This window comes from Elaeis guineensis, chromosome 13, assembly GCF_000442705.2.
Source record: "Elaeis guineensis isolate ETL-2024a chromosome 13, EG11, whole genome shotgun sequence".
Classification (NCBI taxonomy): Eukaryota; Viridiplantae; Streptophyta; class Magnoliopsida; order Arecales; family Arecaceae; genus Elaeis; species Elaeis guineensis.
The window spans coordinates 9,931,217-9,951,486 of NC_026005.2; the positions used below are offsets into that span (position 1 = coordinate 9,931,217).

At 33.5% G+C, this 20,270-nt stretch overlaps 1 protein-coding gene across 2 annotated transcripts; it reads right to left on the minus strand.

The window, feature by feature from the left end:
* Positions 1 to 202: 202 nt before the first annotated feature.
* On the minus strand, positions 203 to 7,995 carry LOC105056578 (probable methyltransferase PMT2). Of its 2 annotated transcripts, none has more exons than XM_010938817.4 (8): positions 7,769 to 7,995; positions 6,145 to 6,793; positions 5,734 to 5,944; positions 5,292 to 5,586; positions 3,462 to 3,851; positions 2,129 to 2,206; positions 1,276 to 1,951; positions 203 to 602 (listed from the first exon to the last, which is right to left on the minus strand). In XM_010938817.4, exons 2-7 carry the CDS (start codon positions 6,784 to 6,786, stop codon positions 1,714 to 1,716), a joined length of 1,854 nt encoding a protein of 617 aa, XP_010937119.1. In that variant the 5' UTR covers positions 6,787 to 6,793; positions 7,769 to 7,995; the 3' UTR covers positions 203 to 602; positions 1,276 to 1,713. The 2 variants fall into 2 exon arrangements, with proteins under 2 accessions (XP_010937119.1, XP_029123808.1); XM_029267975.2 differs by having other exon boundaries at positions 1,276 to 1,948; positions 7,769 to 7,993.
* Positions 7,996 to 20,270: the final 12,275 nt, after the last annotated feature.

The window sequence follows — 20,270 nt, forward strand, 5'->3', positions numbered from 1 at the left end:
TTATCGGCTACCCGTAAGAAGGGTGCGAAGGCGTATGAGCCAAGTGCAGGGCGTATACAAGTAGATCAGTCCAACCATATTACCAAGTTACATGATTACCAAGTTACAGTTCTCCAACCATATTAAGACAAGACTACACAGTTCATATATTGAAAAAAATAAAAAAAACTATGGTTCGGAGAAAACTCTCAAAATCATGAGATTATGGAACCTTTTGATCACTTTTTATTGTTCGGTTCTCTTGAAGGGCAGTTCCCTGCGAGTTATAATGAATGTCTAGAATCACAAGTCTTCTTGATCAGTCCTTACCAGAAAATCTGATAGCAAGAACTGTTACAACGTACGTACAAGCTCCCAAAGGGATTTATGCAATGAATGTTGGAGAAAAATGGAGAGATTACATAAAATTTTGCAAACACTGCTCCAAAATAATTTTATTTAAGAAAAGTGACAGAGTAAAGATGCGGGTAAGGTCCCTCTCTAGAGACAATACGTGCCGCCTGCGGAATTTTTCAGTGCAGTAGATCGGTAATTCTTTACACACCACCCTCCACTTAGAACAAGATAAGCCATCCAGCTGTTTACCTTGCAAGTCTACATCACTGCAAAAAAAGCACATACTTGATCAAAAAAATATAATATGTTTCATCATTGATGAAAAAAAATGCAAAATATATGGATAACATGAAAGAGAAGCCTTTGTTGATTCGACTTTGCTTTATTTAGACCGACGGAAAACATCTCAATAAATAGAGTTTAATACGTCAACATTTTTTATAAAAAAATATAAACAGCAAATGAATGAGATTTTAAAAATATAAAATCAAAATTATTTTACTTTAATGATTTAAGTTTAAAATGGAATTTGCAACTGACCAACGAGATATGAAACAAAATCATTCTATTTTAATGGCTTAAGTGTTAAAATTAAATTTATAAATGACCAATAAATAAGATATAAAATTGAAATCATTTTATAATCATAGTTCAAATTTTAAAATTAAATTTATAACTAACCAATGAATGAAATATAAAATTGAAATCATTCTATGTTAATAGCTAAAATTTTTGCAATTTCAATTTTAAAACTGAAAGCTGCCATCTTCAATGTAATAATCAATACTTAAATAGCTTCTAAATTCCACGAAAAAAAAAACCTTCCAAAAAATATTCCCCCTTTTTTTCATTTTTATAAAAATATACCAACAATGAATAAGTTTTTATTTTATTTATTTATTTTTTTAAAAAAAAAACGTTCAATGGTAAAAAGCTTACTCATGGAATGGTGAGTACCGCTGTAGAAGCGTCTGCACTAAGTGATATGCCACAATGCAGACCCTTGGCATGCCAATAATGAAGAACATAAATATTCATTTAAACATTCACCTCTTGTAAATTTAGATTACATATTTAGCAGGCCTTGATGTACAATCCCAAAATTCAATGCCTATAATCTTTCAGGAACATTAGCAGCAAAGGTTAAATTAAAATAATACAAGGAAATATGAAGTAAATCACACAAGAAAAATAAATACCACCATCATTCAACAACAAAAAAATGAGCTTAAACTTCAATTAGTGAATGCTTTTGAGCTTTCCATCTCCGCACTGAGAAGTAGGCAATGCTTAACTGGTCAATTCTGTCCAACTGGTTCCAGAAATCACTATCGTGTGCAGATAGCAATACTCAGTTCATCAAAATGGCAACCTTGTTTATGCAACGGCTGTTCGATTGTTGTCACCACTGACCCAATACTGTTTCACAGCAACCAATATCTTTTCAGGCACAAGAGGGCCATCCTCATGATCTGCCATCTTAGTATTCCATCTCATGCCGCTAACAATCTGCTTCACCTTTGCGAGGACATCATCTTGGTCACGGAACATTACTGCACCTTCTGGCCTTAAGATACGGTCCATCTCCAGAAGAATGTCCTCCATTTTGCACCTGCTTCAATTTCATAAGCATATCAGAAATTATAGTAATAAGATAGTTCAAGAAATTCTTCAAAATCTTCAATCTCATCTAATGAAATGTTTTCTAAGCTCATATTTTATTATCTATCGCTACCGTAGAACATATCATGTCAAATATGGTCGACGAGCCTTTAGCATTGCAGGAGCTTACCTGTCCTTGTACAAACTGAAAACACCATTAGCATGAATAAGGTCGTATGTCCTTGGATAACTGGAGAAAGCTTCGCACCTGAACCATATCAAAACAAAACAGCATTGTTAAACAATGAAGATGGCACATACAAATGATGTGGAATTATTTAAGAAAACTTGAGCCAGATGTAAACTCACCCATGATATTTAAACAATAAAAAAACACTAGATTTTTATTTTTGAGAAAAAATAGTGGTACTACAACCCAATTTCTATTTAAAATGCACAATAAGAAACAAAAAGAAGACCCAGAAGAAGTCAAGTGCAGAAGTTCAACTAGATCTTCAATACTATAAATTATTCATATCTTATGGCTATGCATGATGAAACAACATGATATATCAACAAATTGTGGAACATGAAAGCTTACAAAGTTACATTTTACAATTTCACATCATGCCTGGTAAAAGCAAATCTGATCTCTCCCCAAGAGAGACAATAAAGCTTCAAAAGTTAATTGTTCGGAAATTGCCACAGACTTCATAGGTTTCCATGAGATATATGCAACAACAAGTACAAAGAGAAGTTCCACTCCTGATGAATGGTTGACCAAATCGGAGTTTCCTTAGAACCCAAATTAGACAAGTAGTAAGTTCAGATACCCTACAAGACAGAACTGTAATATGAACAGTGTAATGGTGGCAAACACAGCTGATGAATGACCAAACTCTCTTATACAGACAAGATCATGTCCTAGCCAGTGGAATGAAACAAATCAGAAAGCATCAAATGAAGAATTGTCTAGCATCCATATCAGAAAACTAGGCAAAAACCTTAACAATCCAATTATATGCTGGAGAAATCTCTTCTGAGATAGCATCTAATATCAGTGAAAGAAGCATAAAAAAAAAAAAAGCTTTTGAACCTCTTCTCAGCTCAAAATTTAGAATTTACACTAATCTAAAAGTAACTCCAGTGATCCATTTTCCATTTTATATCAGGGGTAACCATGTATCAGATTTAAACATCCGCCCAATCATGAGGAAAAAAAAAAGGATTCTGACTTATTGTAACACCTATCCCAAAATAAATACCCTAATTAAGGGATCACTATAATTCAAACATCAGAAAACGAATAAGTAGAATATTTGACTCACTTAAGAATGTTCTAGCAAAATGTTAAATATGGTAATTAGGTTATGCAAACAAGCCCACTGGTACAAACATTTTTCATCATTTCATGGATCAGATATTATTATGTGATAAACATATAATGAAATAAACATTTACTGGTACAGGGAGGACACAGAAAACTTGTCAACGGTAAAAGAATGATAAAAAAAAATCCATACCAGTCATGATATATGCCAATCAAGCCTCGTTCATATACGACACTCAAAGTAGATTTCTCAGCTACAGTAGGCACTACATTCATCACCCATAATTTTGGAGATTCAATTGCTGCAGCAAAACTGCCCAAACCCGCATTCATGTCCATTATATTGCGATATCGTCCTGTGTCGAGATACTTATTGATCTTTTTATAAGCTTTGACATGTTTCTTCCATAATTTGTTGTCTTCCTGATATTTCTGGACTGAGAATCCAGGAACCAAACCCCTAGTTATTCTAGGGGGAACAGCATTTAGCCTGTCTGGAAATGTCTTCAGTTCTCCTCCAGCAACCTCTTCAGGACTGTTAACCTCAGGAAAAGGTGTTACACATGCCTCCATTTTCTTGTACCTAGTGTCACCAAGAAAGGGTAAAGGATAATGAGAAAATAAATTATAAATAAAAACTATAATAGCTCAGAATGACATGTGCAGGCATTCGAATGTTATTGTCCCTAAATCGTCATAAAAAGTTAGATACCATCATCAGGATATGTAAATTGGCATTTGACTATTTTAGTACCAGCAATATTTGGTCTATCAAAGTTCATATAGATGCATATATAGATAAAGATTGATCAGAAGGTTCTGATAATCTGATATGGCACTGCTGGAGCTATCAAGAAACTGTGGACTTTTTTTTTAGTTCTGAAATTCAAACTCAATAAAGAGGGGAGGGTGAAGTGTCGACCAGTGACACTGTGAACTAGTCTAAGGATAAGGGAAGTTGCACAAATTGACTACACTAGGAACTGGTGAATGTCATAAGGTGGTATCATAGATATTGGCCTTGAAGTTAGTAAACCTTCTGATTAAGTAGCACATAGGACTACCATTGTCACAATTAATTCTATCCACACACTTAGAGCAGCCAATAGTCAAGCTGATGCCCTAGTTAAGAGCGGTTTAGGGACCAGAAAATTTCTGCCACCTTAGTGCAGTAAGATTAAGTGTTTTGAATGCCAACACTTAGTTAATATGACATAGTACTTTACTAATATATTAATATATAAGCATATCTCCTTGTATGATACACTGTGATTGCTGCATGCATTAAGTGGATACCCATACAAGCATTAACGTTAGATACAGTTTCAGAAATTGAAATATGGATATCAATGACTGATTAGGGCATGGCTATATATAGTGAGCAAGCGTGCCTATGTACAAAAATACAAGTATGGGCATAAAATGAGCTTAACATCATACATTCATACCACATAAGTGTCTCAGTGTGGCTTTGAACAATAAAAAATGACATGTCATGTTCACAACTGAGACTCCATATAGGCACACATATTTATTGGCATACAATATATTACATATCTTGTTGTCAAGACAGACAAAAGCAGTTTGACAACATGGACCTTGCAGGAGCTTCAGTTGGACCAAACACAGTGAACGTATGTGCTTTCTCTTAGACTACTAAGCCTTTGATAGTATATGAAAATATACACATGCAAAAGATGAAAGAGAGGCATCCTGTCACAATAGACCAGATTGGGTAGAATGGGAGAATCATGTGGAGACAATTGCTAACAAGACTGTGTGTGTGTGTGTGTGTGAGAGAGAGAGAGAGAGAGAGAGAGAGAGAGAGAGAGACTACGACAAATTCATTTTGTCTGGACTTTCAACCCTGATTTTTCCCATCAAAGTTTAATACAATGCCAAGACAGCTACATAAAAGAATATACTGGTGCCAATTATATATCCTAATAACTGTGAACATGTCATGAATCATGCCTTTATTTTCGGAAATTCTAGATAAGTGAATGTTAGTATAGAATAATACCAGACATCATCTGCATTTGTTGATTCACAAATTTTAACACGGGGTTCATCTTGCCTAACAGGACAAGAATCAGTATTTATTCTCTTCCTCCAGACAGCAATTTCACCCTCCTCAGAGACCTTTTCCCAACAAAGAAGTTCAGCAATTTCTTCGATCTTTCTTTGTTCCTCCTCAAGATCCTCCTTAGTACGTTTCCATGACCTATAATTCATCTTCCAATTGATGGGAGGACCTGAAAGCACCCAGTACCCACCAGGCCTAAGAACCCGATCCACCTCCATCATGTACATTCCATCTGCAAAGAAGAATCAAAGGAATATCATGAGAAAGATTTGCCAGAGTCTAAGAACTGGCAATGAAAGCCAGAGCTCCTGATAAGGCAAAACACTTGACTACCAAGTCAATGAACAAAACAAAGAGCGGCTTCATTATTGAACCTTACCATTTGATCCCCATGGAATCAAGCATCTCGAACAATGGGCCATATCAAAGGCTCTAGATGGATATGGGAGCTTTATAGTCCCAAGCACACCGATAACCGCAGGCACACCTCTTTCCAGAGCAAACTGAACCTGTGCTTCATGTGAGTCCCTTGGTGCGAATGACATGGCCAGCACATTCCTTTTCAATAGATAAGCTCCCCAGCTTGCAACCTGAAATAATTCCACAATCAGCAGTAAGTTGCAAATAAAGTGATCAACATATGAGGACAATCCAACATCTCCTAAAGTTGTACAACCATGCCAGACAGAAGTTGATGCCCGTTAACTGAAAAATTGATGTTAGAGATGTTTGAGGAGCACATGTGATGGTACAATATGCATTGTAGAAATTAGAAAGAAATTTGATATACCCCGCAACCAGTATCCAGAGCAGTTCTGACCGTCCCATTAGCAATCGGGATAACAGAAGCAAGTTGGCCGATATATGCATCTGCCCCTTGAGGAAACTGTGTCCCTCCACCAGGGAATCTGAACACATTGCCCTCATATTGAACCCAGTTCTGAATAGCCTTCTCGACTGTCAAACTCTTATAGGGAACATTTGCATAGGGGACATAGTCACGGCTTTTTGGCCATGGGAATGGCGCAACATATCCTTTGGGTGCTGGTATAAGGCAGTGCAACTTTTCTTCTTCTGGTGGACAATGCCTTTCTCGGTATTCCATGTTTGCTCTTGGAAAGGTCATTGCCCGTTTTTGATCCTGGCAAGGGGTGTAATCAATGTAGCGATCATCACATGGCTCAAAAATTTCAGCTTTTGAACCAAGCTCTTCGAGATTGCTTGCTCGATCATGATGGGTATCGTAACTAAGATTGGGCAAGATGGTGCAATCTGTTTGCTTAGTGATCTCAACAGCTATGCTGTCTCCCTTTCCAAAACCACTCCTTTGCCATGCTCCAAGAACATAGAAGAAGCAACACATGCCAATTACAATAAATATAGATATCGAGCTCCGGGTTCTATTATCTGCTGCATTCCCTTTCATAGCCATGATGCACCTGATAACATATCAACAATTGCTTTAGCAAACTGCAGCTTCGATATTAAACAGGCCGGGATAAAAACTCTATACTGACTTTTTCTCTCGAGCAAAACTTACCTTATAAGGACCAAATAAAAAGAAACGATACAAGTAACCAAAAGATTATTTCTTACAACTGTACATGCATCTCATTTGCAAAACACAAATTTAGAAAACAATATATAGTCGAAACATGCGTACTACAAAATACATAAGGGATTTAAAGCTGCAGGTAAATAGGCCCATATTGAACTGTTTACCTTGTAAAGCAAACATATGAAATCTGGCTTATTTACATGTTACTTTCCTACCAATAAGTCACCAAATTATTAACTTCAATCCTGTCTACTGATAAGCCAGGATATTCAAACTTGGAAATGATAAATTTGCTGCAAAGTCCCCCCTTTGTTTTATTGTTTACCTTAATAGTCAGTTTTACAGTGGCAAGCCCATGCAAGGTCATACCTAACCAATTAAACTTCAAAATAATTATTAGTTTAAAAACAGAAGATCCAACCACTTTCCGTTACCGTACCGACCAAAACGAAGCTTACATTAACCTGCGATACCATAACCTCCATGGCCAAAGGCCCAGATCCACTGCAAAAAACAGTGTCTTTACGAGGCCCTTACCTATTTCCAGGGCAAATGCAAGTACTCATTAAAGTAATCAGGAGAGTACACGCAACGAATCCAGTCATCCCACATCAGAACAGCAGAAAAATCACATAATTAGGCGGCCAAAAAAAAAACATCTGATTTCCCCAAGGTCCAAACGTTTAAACGTTTAACAAATTGATACGTAACCGATCGATTCAAACCAAAGAGAGGGAGAAAACTGCTAGAAACAACTATTCCAAGAAAATAACCCGATTTAGGTGAAAATTTATGGGAAATTTTGAGGGAAAAAAGAGAAAACACAGAGATTTAAACAAAGTTGGCGTAGCGGAACCTTGAAACTTGTGGAAGTAAATATGGAAAAGATTAGCAGAGCGGATCTCAGATCCCGCGAGCTCCGTCGGGACACCTCTTCTTCTACTCCAACAGTATCTACAGCCCCTGGATCTAAGCGAGAGAAAGGGACAGTCGGGATTGGGAAAGGAGTCGGGCCCTTTTATCGGATTCTCAATTGCCGAATTCTTCTATTTCTTTAATCAACGCGTCTCCCTACAGGGATCTCTGTACGGCCACATGGGGGCAACACCGAATAAGATATTAAGGTCTCACTTAACTAAGCGATAACTCAAAAGGTGAAGTTCTCCATCAATCGGCCGATGAGGTACGGAGAGCTCATGATTACGACGTGTTCGGATCCCGTCCAATTCGTGGTCACCTTGTGGACTCCTGTTGGGCAAAAGGGTTGATCGTGAAGAGTCATGGAACAGGAAAGACAGTGCTTTACCACAAATTAAGTGGCACGCGTACTTGGATATGGTACTGGTTACGGAATTGGAAACGCGTCGTTGGTTTATTGGATCGAGTAATAATGAACAGTTATTCTCTTCCTCGGTTGATGAGGGGACCATGGCCAAGGAATAATTTTGGGGCGGGATGTGTGATGATGTTGGGAGACGGGGCGGTGCGCTGGCGGCAGTGGAAAGCGGAGATATCAAAACAACCGTCCGAAATAGTGTTCCTGTCTTCTTGATACGGCTCCAAATGGGCTGGATCCAATTGGAACATACTTGACCCCAATTCCACCCGATTTTATAATTGAATCTAGTTAGGTTGAGTCGGATCTATGAAAAAGATTTTGACCCAGCAGGTCATTCGTCTCAGATCTGAATCAACTATAACCTAATCCAACCCAAAATATTCGGATTTGGAATGAGACTAGATCAAGTCATATTTGCTGTTTGGGACGAGCATCTAGCTATTCTTTTTCATAGCTAAAATATAATAATTATTATATATAAAATTATTAAAAAAATAAAGTCAGAAGGAGTCAATTTAAACCTCAATTAATTTAAAAAATTTTAATTTTATCCAAGTAATGATCATTCTTAAGTTTATAAATATAATCTTTATATATATATATATATATATATATATATATATATATATGAGGGTATTATAAATAAGAATTCACCAAAAGAAATAATGAGATATAAATATTTAATTATAAATTGAGCAAAAATAGATTAGAAGAGATGCAGTAGTTGAGATGAGAAAGAGGGATTAGTTTCAATGGGAGTTCATTTGATTAAAAAAAGTTATTTAAAATGAATGAGAAAGAGATTTATATATTTCGCATTTTTGGGTCAGGCAAAGATTTATATAATTTGCATTTTTGGATCTGGCTAGATTAGGTTCGTTTCAGGTCTGGCCCACCTTTGTTGATCCAAGTTAGATATGGATGATAAAGAGGTTGGGATGAGATGGGTTAAAAAATACAAGATCCATCTCTAAAAAGAACTTTAGGTAAGGTCTAAATTTTCAACCTCACCCAACCTATGGATCTTCAAATATAGATCAAATTTGATCGGATTAGGCCGGGACCAAGTTGGCTTACAAGTCGGCTCTATCCAATTGCAGCCTTAGTCATTTGTTAGGTGGCTTTTATTAAAATAATTTCATATAAACTTTTGCTCCGTAAAAAATTTATTTTTCCCGGCTAGTAGTTTGTAAGACCACAATGCTAAAATCTAAGACAAGCGGTCCAATGTATGCAATTAATTTTTTTTTTTCAAATTTTGTTTTCAAGTACAATGTCTGAGAATAAAATTTGCTTTGGGCGTAGGGCTGACTGGCATTGCTTTTGCGGAAGCTTTACCTAATTAATTTTTAAAAAAATATTTATAAAAATAATTTAATTTTAATTTATTTATCAAAATGATGCAAACAAGATAAAACATCATTCAAAATGACATTTTTTGATATCTACGTCACCACCCTATTCCACCTATTTTTCACCTAGACGAAAAAAATAAAATAAAATAAAATCGCCAAATCAAATGACATTTTTTAAAATACTATTTAAAATATTATTTTTAAAAAACATCATTTTATTTGGTGATTTTAATTTTTTTTCAAAAAAAAGAGAAAAAATAGAAAAAAATAAAAATTATAATTTTAAATTTATAAAAAAATAAAAATTATAATTTTAATTAAAATAAAAATCATCATTTCAAATTAGTATCCTCATTTCAAATTATCTTTTTAAAAAAATATCTGAAAAAAATTGATGTAAAAAATAAAAAATACCATAAAAAAATTAAAAAAATAGAAATAATAATTTTAGATTTTAAAAAAATAAAAATTTTAATTTTAATTTAAATAAAAATCATTATTTCAAATTACAATCTCTTTTTCAAATTAATTTTTTTAAAAAAATATCATAAAAGAAGAAAAAAATGAGAAAGAAATAAGAAAAAAAATAAAAACTATATTTTTGAATGAATTTTAAAAAATAAAAATTTTAATTTTAATTCAAATAAAAAACATCATTTTAAATTATTTTTCTCATTAAAAATTTATTTTTTTAAAAATATCCAAAAAAATCTTAAAAATTTAAAAAAATAAAAAATACCATAAAAAAGAAAAAAATATAAAATATAAAATTAAAAAAAATAAATTTTTTATTTTAATTAATATAAAAAATATCATTTCAAATTACTTTCTCCATTTCAAATTAATTTATTTAAAAAATATTTCAAACAAAGAAAAAAATACCTAAAAAAATGTCATAAAAATAGAAAAAATAGGAAAAATAGAAAAAAATTATAATTATAATTTTAAATTAAAAAAAATAAAATTTTAATTTGAATTCAAAAAAATAAAAGAAATAAAAAATGCCATAAAAAAATAAAAAAAATAAGAAAAAAGGAAAAAAAATAAAAATTATAAATTAAAATTTTAAAAAAATAAAAATTTTAACTTTAATTCAAATAAAAAATATCATTTCAAATTACTTTTTCCATTTAAAATTATTTTTTTTAAAAAATATCTAAAAAAAAAAAAAATTGGTGTAAAAAAAATAAAAAATACCATAAAAAAGAAAAAAAGGAAAAAATTGAATTGAAAAAAAATAAAAATTGTAATTCTAATTCAAAAATAAAAATTATAATTTTGAATTTAAAAAATAAAAATTCTAATTATAATTCAAATAAAAAACATCATTTCAAATTACTAAATTAATTTAAATTTATTTTTTAAAAAAATATTCCAAATAAAGGAAAAAAATACCTAAAAAAATACCAAAAAGGTTAAAAATGGGAGAAAATTAAAATTAAAATTTTAAATTATAAAAATTTTAATTTGAATTCCAAAAAATAAAAAAAATGCCATGAAAGAAGTGAATAAAAGGGGAAAAAATGGTAAAAAAAATAAAAATTATAATTATAAATTAAAAAAATTAATTTTAATTCAAATAAAAAAATTTTATTTCAAATTACTGTCTTCATTTTAAATTAATTTTTTATTAAAAAATCATATAAAAAATAAAAAAATAAAAATATCATAAAAAAAAATAATAATAAAAAAATTAAAATAAAATATCAAAAAGAATGGCATTTTTGAAAATGCCATCTCTTTTGGCATTCTTGAACCATAAAATCCAAAAAAAACCCCTCCTCTCCCTCTTCTCCGGCGTTTCTTCGGCTTCTCCGGTATTTTCTCCTCTCCGACGGTACGACAGCGAGCTCCCGACAGCGGTGAGCTCCCTCTTCTCTCTTTCCTCTTCCTCTCTCTCTCTTCTCTCCCTATTCCTCTCTCTCTCCCTCTTTTTTCTTGGCCCGCCAACGATAGACAACCGACGGCGGGCCCATGCGCCCCCCCGGTTGGTCCGTCGATGGGCCGCCGGTGGCCGCCCCGCCCCTCCCCTTCCCTGGGCCGGCCTCCTCTCTCTTTCCTCTTCCTCTCTCTCTCCCTCTTCCTCTCTCTCTCCCTCTTTTTACTTGGCCCGCCAGCGACAGACGGCCGGCGGCGGGCCCGCACGCCCCCCCCCGGTTGGTCCGCTAGTGGGCCACCGGCGGCCACTCGGCCCCTCCCCTTCCCTTGGCCGGCCCCCTCTCTCTTTCCTCTTCCTCTCTCTCTCTCTCCCTCTTCCTTCCTTCTTCCTCTCTCTCTCTCCCTCTTTTTCCTTGGCCCACCAACGACAGTCGGCCGGCGGTGGTCTACATGCCCCCCTGTGGTTGGTCCATCAGTGGGTCGCCGACGGCCGCCCCACCCCTCCCCTCCCCTTCCCTTGGCCGGCCCCCTCTCTCTCTCCTCTTCCCCTCTCTCTCTTCCTCTTCCTTCTCTCTTCCTCTCTCTCTCCCTCTTTTTCCTTAGCCCGCCGGCGACAGCCAGCCGGCGGCGATCCCCTTCCCTTGGCCGGCGGCCGCCCTACCCCGCCCCTCCCCTTCCCTTGGCCGGCGACGGGCCCCTTCCTTTCCCTTGGCCGGCCGCCTTGCCCCATCCCCACCTGCGGCGGCCCCTCCCCGATGGCGGCCCCACGATGGCAGGCCCTCGACGGCGGCCCCCCGGCAACGCGCCGCGGCGGGCCCCGGCGGCGGCCCCGCGGCGGCCCCCTGGAGGCGGGCCCCATGACGGGCCCGCGCGACCCCGGGGCAGGCCCATGCGGCCCTACGGCGTCCTTCTATTTCGATCTTTTTATTTTTTATTTTTATCTCATTATTTTTTATTTTTTATTTTTATCTCATTAGATTCAGATTTATTTTAAAATTCGATTCGATCCTAATTTAAAATTTTTTAAATATATTGCATTTCATGAAAATGTAGACCTGTCAGTTGACCAACATAGGATATTCTACGATATGATGCATTTATCATGTAAATCTTTTGAAACGATAAAATAATTAGCAATACTAAATTTTTTGATTTTGATTTTGTCATAGGTTTTTCTGAGAAAATAGCTAGTACTCAAGTTCGTGTACTATTGTATTATGATGGTATGATACAGAATGACGAAACTAGTGTACTATACAGTCACTCTGCAAATCGGATGATTAGAGTATCTTCATCATTATCACGTCAAGAATTATTGGATCATTTATACAGCAGTATTCCTGTAGACAAAGAAAAATATGAAATAAAATTGAAATAAAAATCTCCTAATTTGTCGGGACAGTTAATGTAGAGCAAGTATATTTTAGTTCCAATTGATGACGATGAAGATGTCGAAGAAATGCTGACATTTCCTTTGAAATTTTCAGAATATCAATTTTTAGAATTATATATTGAAAAGGAAGATGTACCGAGCTTTGGATACTATAGTCGGCTTTTAACTCAAGCGGATAATAATGTTGGGCCTTCCTCACCTTTCGTAACTCCTATGGTGCAAATCGATAGTGTTGAGGCCATATTTGCAGAACAATATTCTACTACTGTCGGCCCTAGTTGTCCAATTATTCAAAGTCGTATGGTGACTTCTCCTTTGCTAGAAGTAGTGGTAAGTACGGGAGACGACACTCATATAGAAAATGATGACTGGGTAGTCGGTGGAATAAATTCTGATTATCTAGGCTTTGAGTCAGATGAAAGCAGAGATGAAGACTATTGGATGGATGAGGACAGTAGCAGTAATGATGATGATGGTGAAAATGAGAATGATGATGAAGATGTTCAGCCTAATATTAATGTGGGAGAACCTTAACCTCGTTTGCACGAACCCCCATAATTTTTTAACGATATAAATTTAGATGATGGTGGTTATATTAGTGCTGGTTGAAGATTGAACTTTGACTATCAGTTTTGAGACTCCTCGATGACTGAATTTTCTAAAGGTCTAATGTTTGAGAGTAAAGATTATGTAAGGAGAGCTGTTGATCTTTATCACATTATGAAGCATCGAACGTACAATGTAGTTCAGTCGCATTCGAAATTATGGTCCGTACGATGTGCATCATCAGATAATGTTCAAAATTGTAAATGGAAGCTTCGTGCTGTATTGTTGAAAAAATATAGATATTTTTAAATCACAAAATATGATGGTCCTCACACTTGTTTGTTTACGGGGTTGAGTCGAGACCATAAACATGTCAATAGAAGGATGATTGGCACAGTAGTCCGACATATTATCAAGAAAGATCTCGATGTTAAAGTTGAAGCTATTGTGGCAATCGTTAATGATCAATTTTAATATACAGTATCATACAAGAAAGCATGGTGTGGAAAGCAGAAAGCATTGGTTGATATTTATGGAGAATGGGAGTCATCTTATGTTAAATTATCCTATTATATAGCTGCACTTCAACATGCAAATCCTGATACAGTTATTTCATAGAATTTTTTTCAAACTGTGAATTTTAATGTCCGAGTTTTAAATTATATTTTCTGGACTTTCAAACCATCCATTCAGGATTTTACGCACTGCCGTCCTGTAATCAGCATTGATGACACACACTTGTATGGAAAGTTTAAAGGTAAGATGTTAATTGCAACAGAAATTGATGCAGAGAATGAAATATTTTCATTAGCATATGCAATTGTGGATGAGAAGACGACTGCAAGTTGGAGTTGGTTTTTTTTCCAGCTCAGAACACATATCGTTAAAGATAGAAATGGAATATGCTTAATTTCTGACCGGCATCCAGGTATATTAAATGCCATTGCAGATGAGTCTATTGGATGGAGTCCACCACATGCCTATCACCGATACTGCTTAAGACATATCTGCAGTAATTTTAACACTCATTTTAAAAATGTGCAGCTAAAAAGAACAGTATGGCAAGCAGAAAGCACTCATCATGTTCGCAAGTTCAACTTTATCATGGGTAGGATCAGAACAGTGAATGAAGAGGCTTGGAGCTGGTTGTCTGAGATAGAAAAGGAGAAGTGGACATTGGCACATGATGACAGCCTGCGCTATGGTGTCTTAACTATAAATTTGTCAGAGATTTTTAACAGTATTTTACGAGGAGCTAGAAATGTGCCAATTACAGCTTGTGTTCAAATGGTATTTTATCGTCTTGTGAAATACTTCAATACGAGGCATGCCCAAGCCTTGAGATATGTAGAGGAGAATCTAAATAATCTTTTTACTCCTCATATTGCAATTAAGATTGCTGAAGATCAAGTTAAAGCTAACCAGCACCGAGTAACAGCATTAAACCTTCAAAGAGGCATATATGAAGTGCTTACGAGGAGAGAAAGCATAGGGTTACGAGGTGGAGAAAATTTTCATACTGTTACTTTAGCTGAAAGAAAATATTCTTATGAAAAGTGGAGCATGTACAAATATCCATGTTCACACGTTTTAGCTGTGTGCCAAGAAATTACTGTATATTTTAGTAATTTTTGTGGATGATGCATATACAATTGCAGCATATATGAATGCTTAGAGCGGTGACTTTAATCCATTACCACATAAAGATTATTGGATGCATACACGTATGTTCAAATATATTTCTGATCATCATTGTTTGAGATCCAAGCAGAAAGATAGACCAAAGTCAATAAGACTACGAAATGAGATGGATGATAGGCAAATAAGAAGTAAGAACCACTGTGACATTTGTAAGGAACAAGGTCATGACCGCCGTTGCTGTCCTAAGATACTTCAACTTCAAGCAGTGGAAGAAATTAAAGGCTTCGAAGATGTATTTTCGTCATTGTTTTATGTATGTCTGTGAGATTGTATTTGAATATATGTGTTTAATATCCAGAGATGAACTGAATTTTGTATTTTAGTTGTATTGTGTGATAATATTGTGTTTAAAATATATTTCTCATAAAATGAATGGCTATCATATTTCTTATTTTTTAATATACTTATGATAATATCATTATTTTAGATTCATTAGCATATTATAGCTTATGATCCGCGACATTCCGATCCTCGAGATAGTAGTATTCTTACATTGCAAGAGCATCATCGATCACAGACTATTTTAGATGGCGGCATAAGCATTCCAATCCTACTTACTATTTAATTTTTTTTAAAAAAATCATATACATTATCTAATTATTATATCTTATTGCAGAAGCTCAGACACCTTCGTCTACGAGATCCGATGCTGACTTCTAGAGGACAGAGGACATCCCACATAGGGTGCTGAATTATTTACGATATCTTGAATGCTGTGGAGTATATCGGATTGGTTGTATACAGATGGACGTTGGTCTTTTTATTGCTTTGCTTGAGAGATGGCATCCAAAGACACATATATTTCATCTTCCATTAGGTGAGGTGACCATCACTTTACAGGATGTCAGCATCCTTATTGGACTACCAGTTGATGGCGATCCAGTTACCGGAGTTGATCCCACGCTTACCATTCCGAAGTGACAGGCTTTATGCTTGCGATTCTAGGGTTTGAGCCCGACGCTCAGTTTTTTGATCATTCACGACTCAGGATTGAGTGTTTGGATGATCGTTATCGATATTTTCATATTGCAGATGATGCACCAGAGGAGATGGTGCAGCAGTATGTTAGGGGTCAGGTGCTGCGGTTGTTAGGTGGTGTTTGTTATCCGATACTTCATCGAATAAGATGAAGTTGATGTTTTTGCTATTATTAGAGGATTTAGATTTCGCTTGTAGACTCAGTTGGGACAGTGCAGTACTAGCTTGTCTGTACAGAGCTATATATCGGGGTTCTTATACTGATCAGAGCGAGATTGGTGGTTATCTTGTATTATTACAGGTATGTAAATTAAAAATTTTTATTTTTAATATTTAATTAGAGTTCACATTGGGTATATCATGTATGATTTTTTTAAAATTTATAAATTTTGGTATAGGAGCATATTCCGATTATCAGTCCATTACGACGACAGTTGCTCGAGATGCCATCAGAGCAGCATGATCCTGATATTTCATTCAGACTAGACGGACCATTGGGATATAAGTATAAAAATATTATTTTTTTATTTGAAACTTACTGTTTTAAATTTGATAAAATTTATTTAACATGAGTAAATTGTGAAATAGATAGAACGTTGCATTCAACGTTCATCACGTATCAACGAGAGTGGCACAGATTTATAGGTACCAGTTGGATACATTAGTTGATACATATAGATGGATAAATTTGATTTTTTATAAATATCATTTTACAGTATTTATAATCTATTAAAATTTTAGCTTACTAATTTTTTTTTATTTTAACTCTATCAATTTTTGTGGGAGCCATATATAGATGAGATATTGGCTATATTGTCGCAGATGTGTACAGTTGGACATGACATATGGACTGCTAGGGTGCCACTTATTTATTTTGATGTGGTAGAGTGACATCTTTTCGATCGTGTCCTGCGGTAATTTGGTCAGATTCAAGACATCCCAGAGCAGTTTGATACCAGTCAGGGACTTCATCGTATTGATCGACGAGGAAAAGCTCGTATTGACTGGCGTATCAGACATGCAGAGTACATCGATATTTGGGATGCACGTCGAGATCACATTGTTCATGGTGATCCCATTTTGAGAGGCCGTTCATATACTGAAGACTACATGGCTTAGTTTTTTAGCATTGCAGTGCAAGTCATTGGACAGCCTCGATATGCAGTTCCCGGATACGAAGGCGAGAGTTCTGCTGTGCATCTTTTGGTAAGACTATGAAAATCAGTTTATGTTGTTTGTGTTATATTTTTATTTTATATTTTACAGTATATTAACTATTTTATTTTTATTTTGTAGACTGATTCTATGTCGGATCTTGTGTTGGATGCTTATCGTGCTTTATCTATGATTGATGAGGACGAACGGATTTGGATACTGCGTGAGATAGAGAAAATAAGTTTTGAAACATTAATGGTGATTAGTGTTGATCTATATAGCTGTGCGCCTTGGTATGGAGCAGCCGATGCACCAGATATGAGATATACGCCATCACCATATGTTCCACATATGTCGTCACTGCATATTCCGCAGATATCATCACTAGATGCTGCACAGATGCCACCACCTTTTGATCCACAAATGACAGCGCCTTCTTCTTCCTACATCCCTCAGATGACATCACCAGGTACCAGTTGGCTACATGAGTATGATACTTTCTTTTCAGGCCCATCCGTGTATCTAGATGAGAGGGTTGAGCTGGTCGCTCAGTCCGTAGATGATCCGACAGCATCAGTTATTTCTGAGCAGTATGACCAACAGACCTCCACTGATATAGGGGAGGAGCCATCACAGCAAGAGCAGGAGCAGCTGTTGAGGACCTTCCTGAGAAGGTCCAAGCGACCACGGACACCACGACGTCCTTGTGGGATTTAGTCTTTTTTAGATTTGTACTTAGTATTTTTGAAACTTTTATTATACTATATTTTATACACTTGATATTTTTATTCTATTTAATATTATTAATTATTAATTTTATTTTATATTATTTAATTTTAAGTGATCGGATATTATGCTTTGTGGATATGGACACACATACTCTAATGTGTCTCAGAACATTAAGAGAGAAAAAGTTATGCTAAAAGGGTTATAATAATTATAACGTAAATAATAATAATATATCAGATAATTTAATTATATTTTTTAAAATATCTAAAAATAAGTTAAATCAGACAAGTCGATGGGGAACCATCAAAGTTCAAGCCGATATATGAGATGAATCGGACCGCACTAGTACATCTCGATCTGGTACGGGCACGAACAGCTACGTACGGTGCGGTATGGAAAAAAAATTAATTAATTTGAAATGAAAAAAGTAATTTGAAATGATATTTTTTATTTGAATTAAAATTAAAATTTTTATTTTTTTAATTCAAAATTATAATTTTTATTTTTTTCTCATTTCTTTCTCATTTTTCTTTTTTATGATATTTTTTATTTTTTTAATTTTTTAAGATTTTTTTGGGATATTTTCTTAAAAAAATTAATTTTAAATGAAAAAATAATTTAAAATTATATTTTTTATTTGAATAAAAATTAAAATTTTTATTTTTAAAATTTAAAATAATAATTTTTATTTTTTTCTCATTTTTTCTTCTTTGTTTAGAATATTTTTTAAAAAAATTAATTTGAAATGGAGAAAGTAATTTGAAATGATATTTTTTATTTTAATTAAAATTAAAATTTTTATTTTTTTAAATTTAAAATTATAATTTTTTTTTATTTTTTTAAATTTTTTCTTTTTATTGCACTTTTTATTTTTTATTTTTTTTATTTTTTTGACATATTTTTTTAAAAAAATTAATTTGAAATGGAAAAAGTAGTTTGAGATGATGTTTTTTATTTTAATTAAAATAATTTTTTTTATTTTTTTTAATTTAAAATTATAATTTTTATTTTTTTCATTTCTGTCTCATTTTCTCTTTTCTTATGGTATTTTTTATTTTTTTTAATTTTTTTAAGATTTTTTTGAGATATTTTTTTAAAAAATTAATTTTAAATGAAGAAAATAATTTGAAATGATGTTTTTTGAATTAAAATTAAAATTTTTATTTTTTAAAATTCATTCAAAGTTTTAATTTTAATTTTTTTCTCATTTTTTTATGGTATTTTTTATTTTTTTAATTTTTTAAGATTTTTTAAAATATTCTTTTTAAAAAAATTAATTTTAAATGAAGAAAATAATTTAAAATGATGTTTTTTATTTGAATTAAAATTAAAATTTTTATTTTTTAAAATTCATTCAAAATTATAATTTTTATTTTTTTTCTTTTTTTTCTTCTTTTATGATATTTTATTAAAAAAATTAATTTGAAAAGGAGATTGTAATTTGAAATAATAATTTTTATTTGAATTAAAATTAAAATTTTTATTTTCTTAAAATTTAGAATTATAATTTTTATTTTTTTTCAATTCTTTTTTTATGGTATTTTTTATTTTTTTTACACCAATTTTTTTTCAGATATTTTTTTAAAAAGATAATTTGAAATGGGGATACTAATTTGAAATGATGATTTTTATTTTAATCAAAATTATAATTTTTATTTTTTATAAATTTAAAATTATAATTTTTATTTTTTTTTATTTTTTTTTGAAAAAAAAATTAAAATCATCAAATAAAATGGTATTTTTTAAAACGTCATTTGAAATGACATTTTCAAAAATGCCATTTCAAATGGTATTTTAAAAAATACTATTTGATTTGGTGATTTTAATTTTTTCTTTTCGTCCACGTGGAAAATAGGTGGAATAGGGTGGTGACGTGGACATCAAAAAATACCATTTTGAATGGCATTTTATCCTATTTGCATCATTTTGATAAATAAATTAAAAATTAGATTATTTTTATAAATAATTTTTTTAAATTAATTAGGTAAAGTACTCTTGCTTTTGCTCTCTTTTAAAAAAAAAAAGCTTAAGCAAAAAAGTAAACCGGACTAACTTTTGTTTTTTGAAATTTATCACCAAAATTTTTGAGATTTTGGAAACAAAAATTATTACTTTCAAAAATGAATGAAAGTAAAAGCAATGAATAGCATAAATCTTGCACAAATGCTATTTGAATATCAATCTTCAAATGATATTTCACTAATTCATGAAGGGAAAAAAAAATACAAAAGCAATTACAATGCCAGACATACCCATAACGTTTGATTTTATGAAGTGAATAATA

Coding starts and splice junctions, on each gene's coding strand:
- LOC105056578 (XM_010938817.4), bottom strand. CDS start 6,786: ATGGCTATGAAAGGGAATGCAGCAGATAATAGAACCCGGAGCTCGATA. Junction 2,207..3,461: donor ATTGGCATATATCATGACTG/GTATGGATTTTT, acceptor GATATGGTTCAG/GTGCGAAGCTTTCTCCAGTT. Junction 1,952..2,128: donor TTCAGTTTGTACAAGGACAG/GTAAGCTCCTGC, acceptor ATGAAATTGAAG/CAGGTGCAAAATGGAGGACA.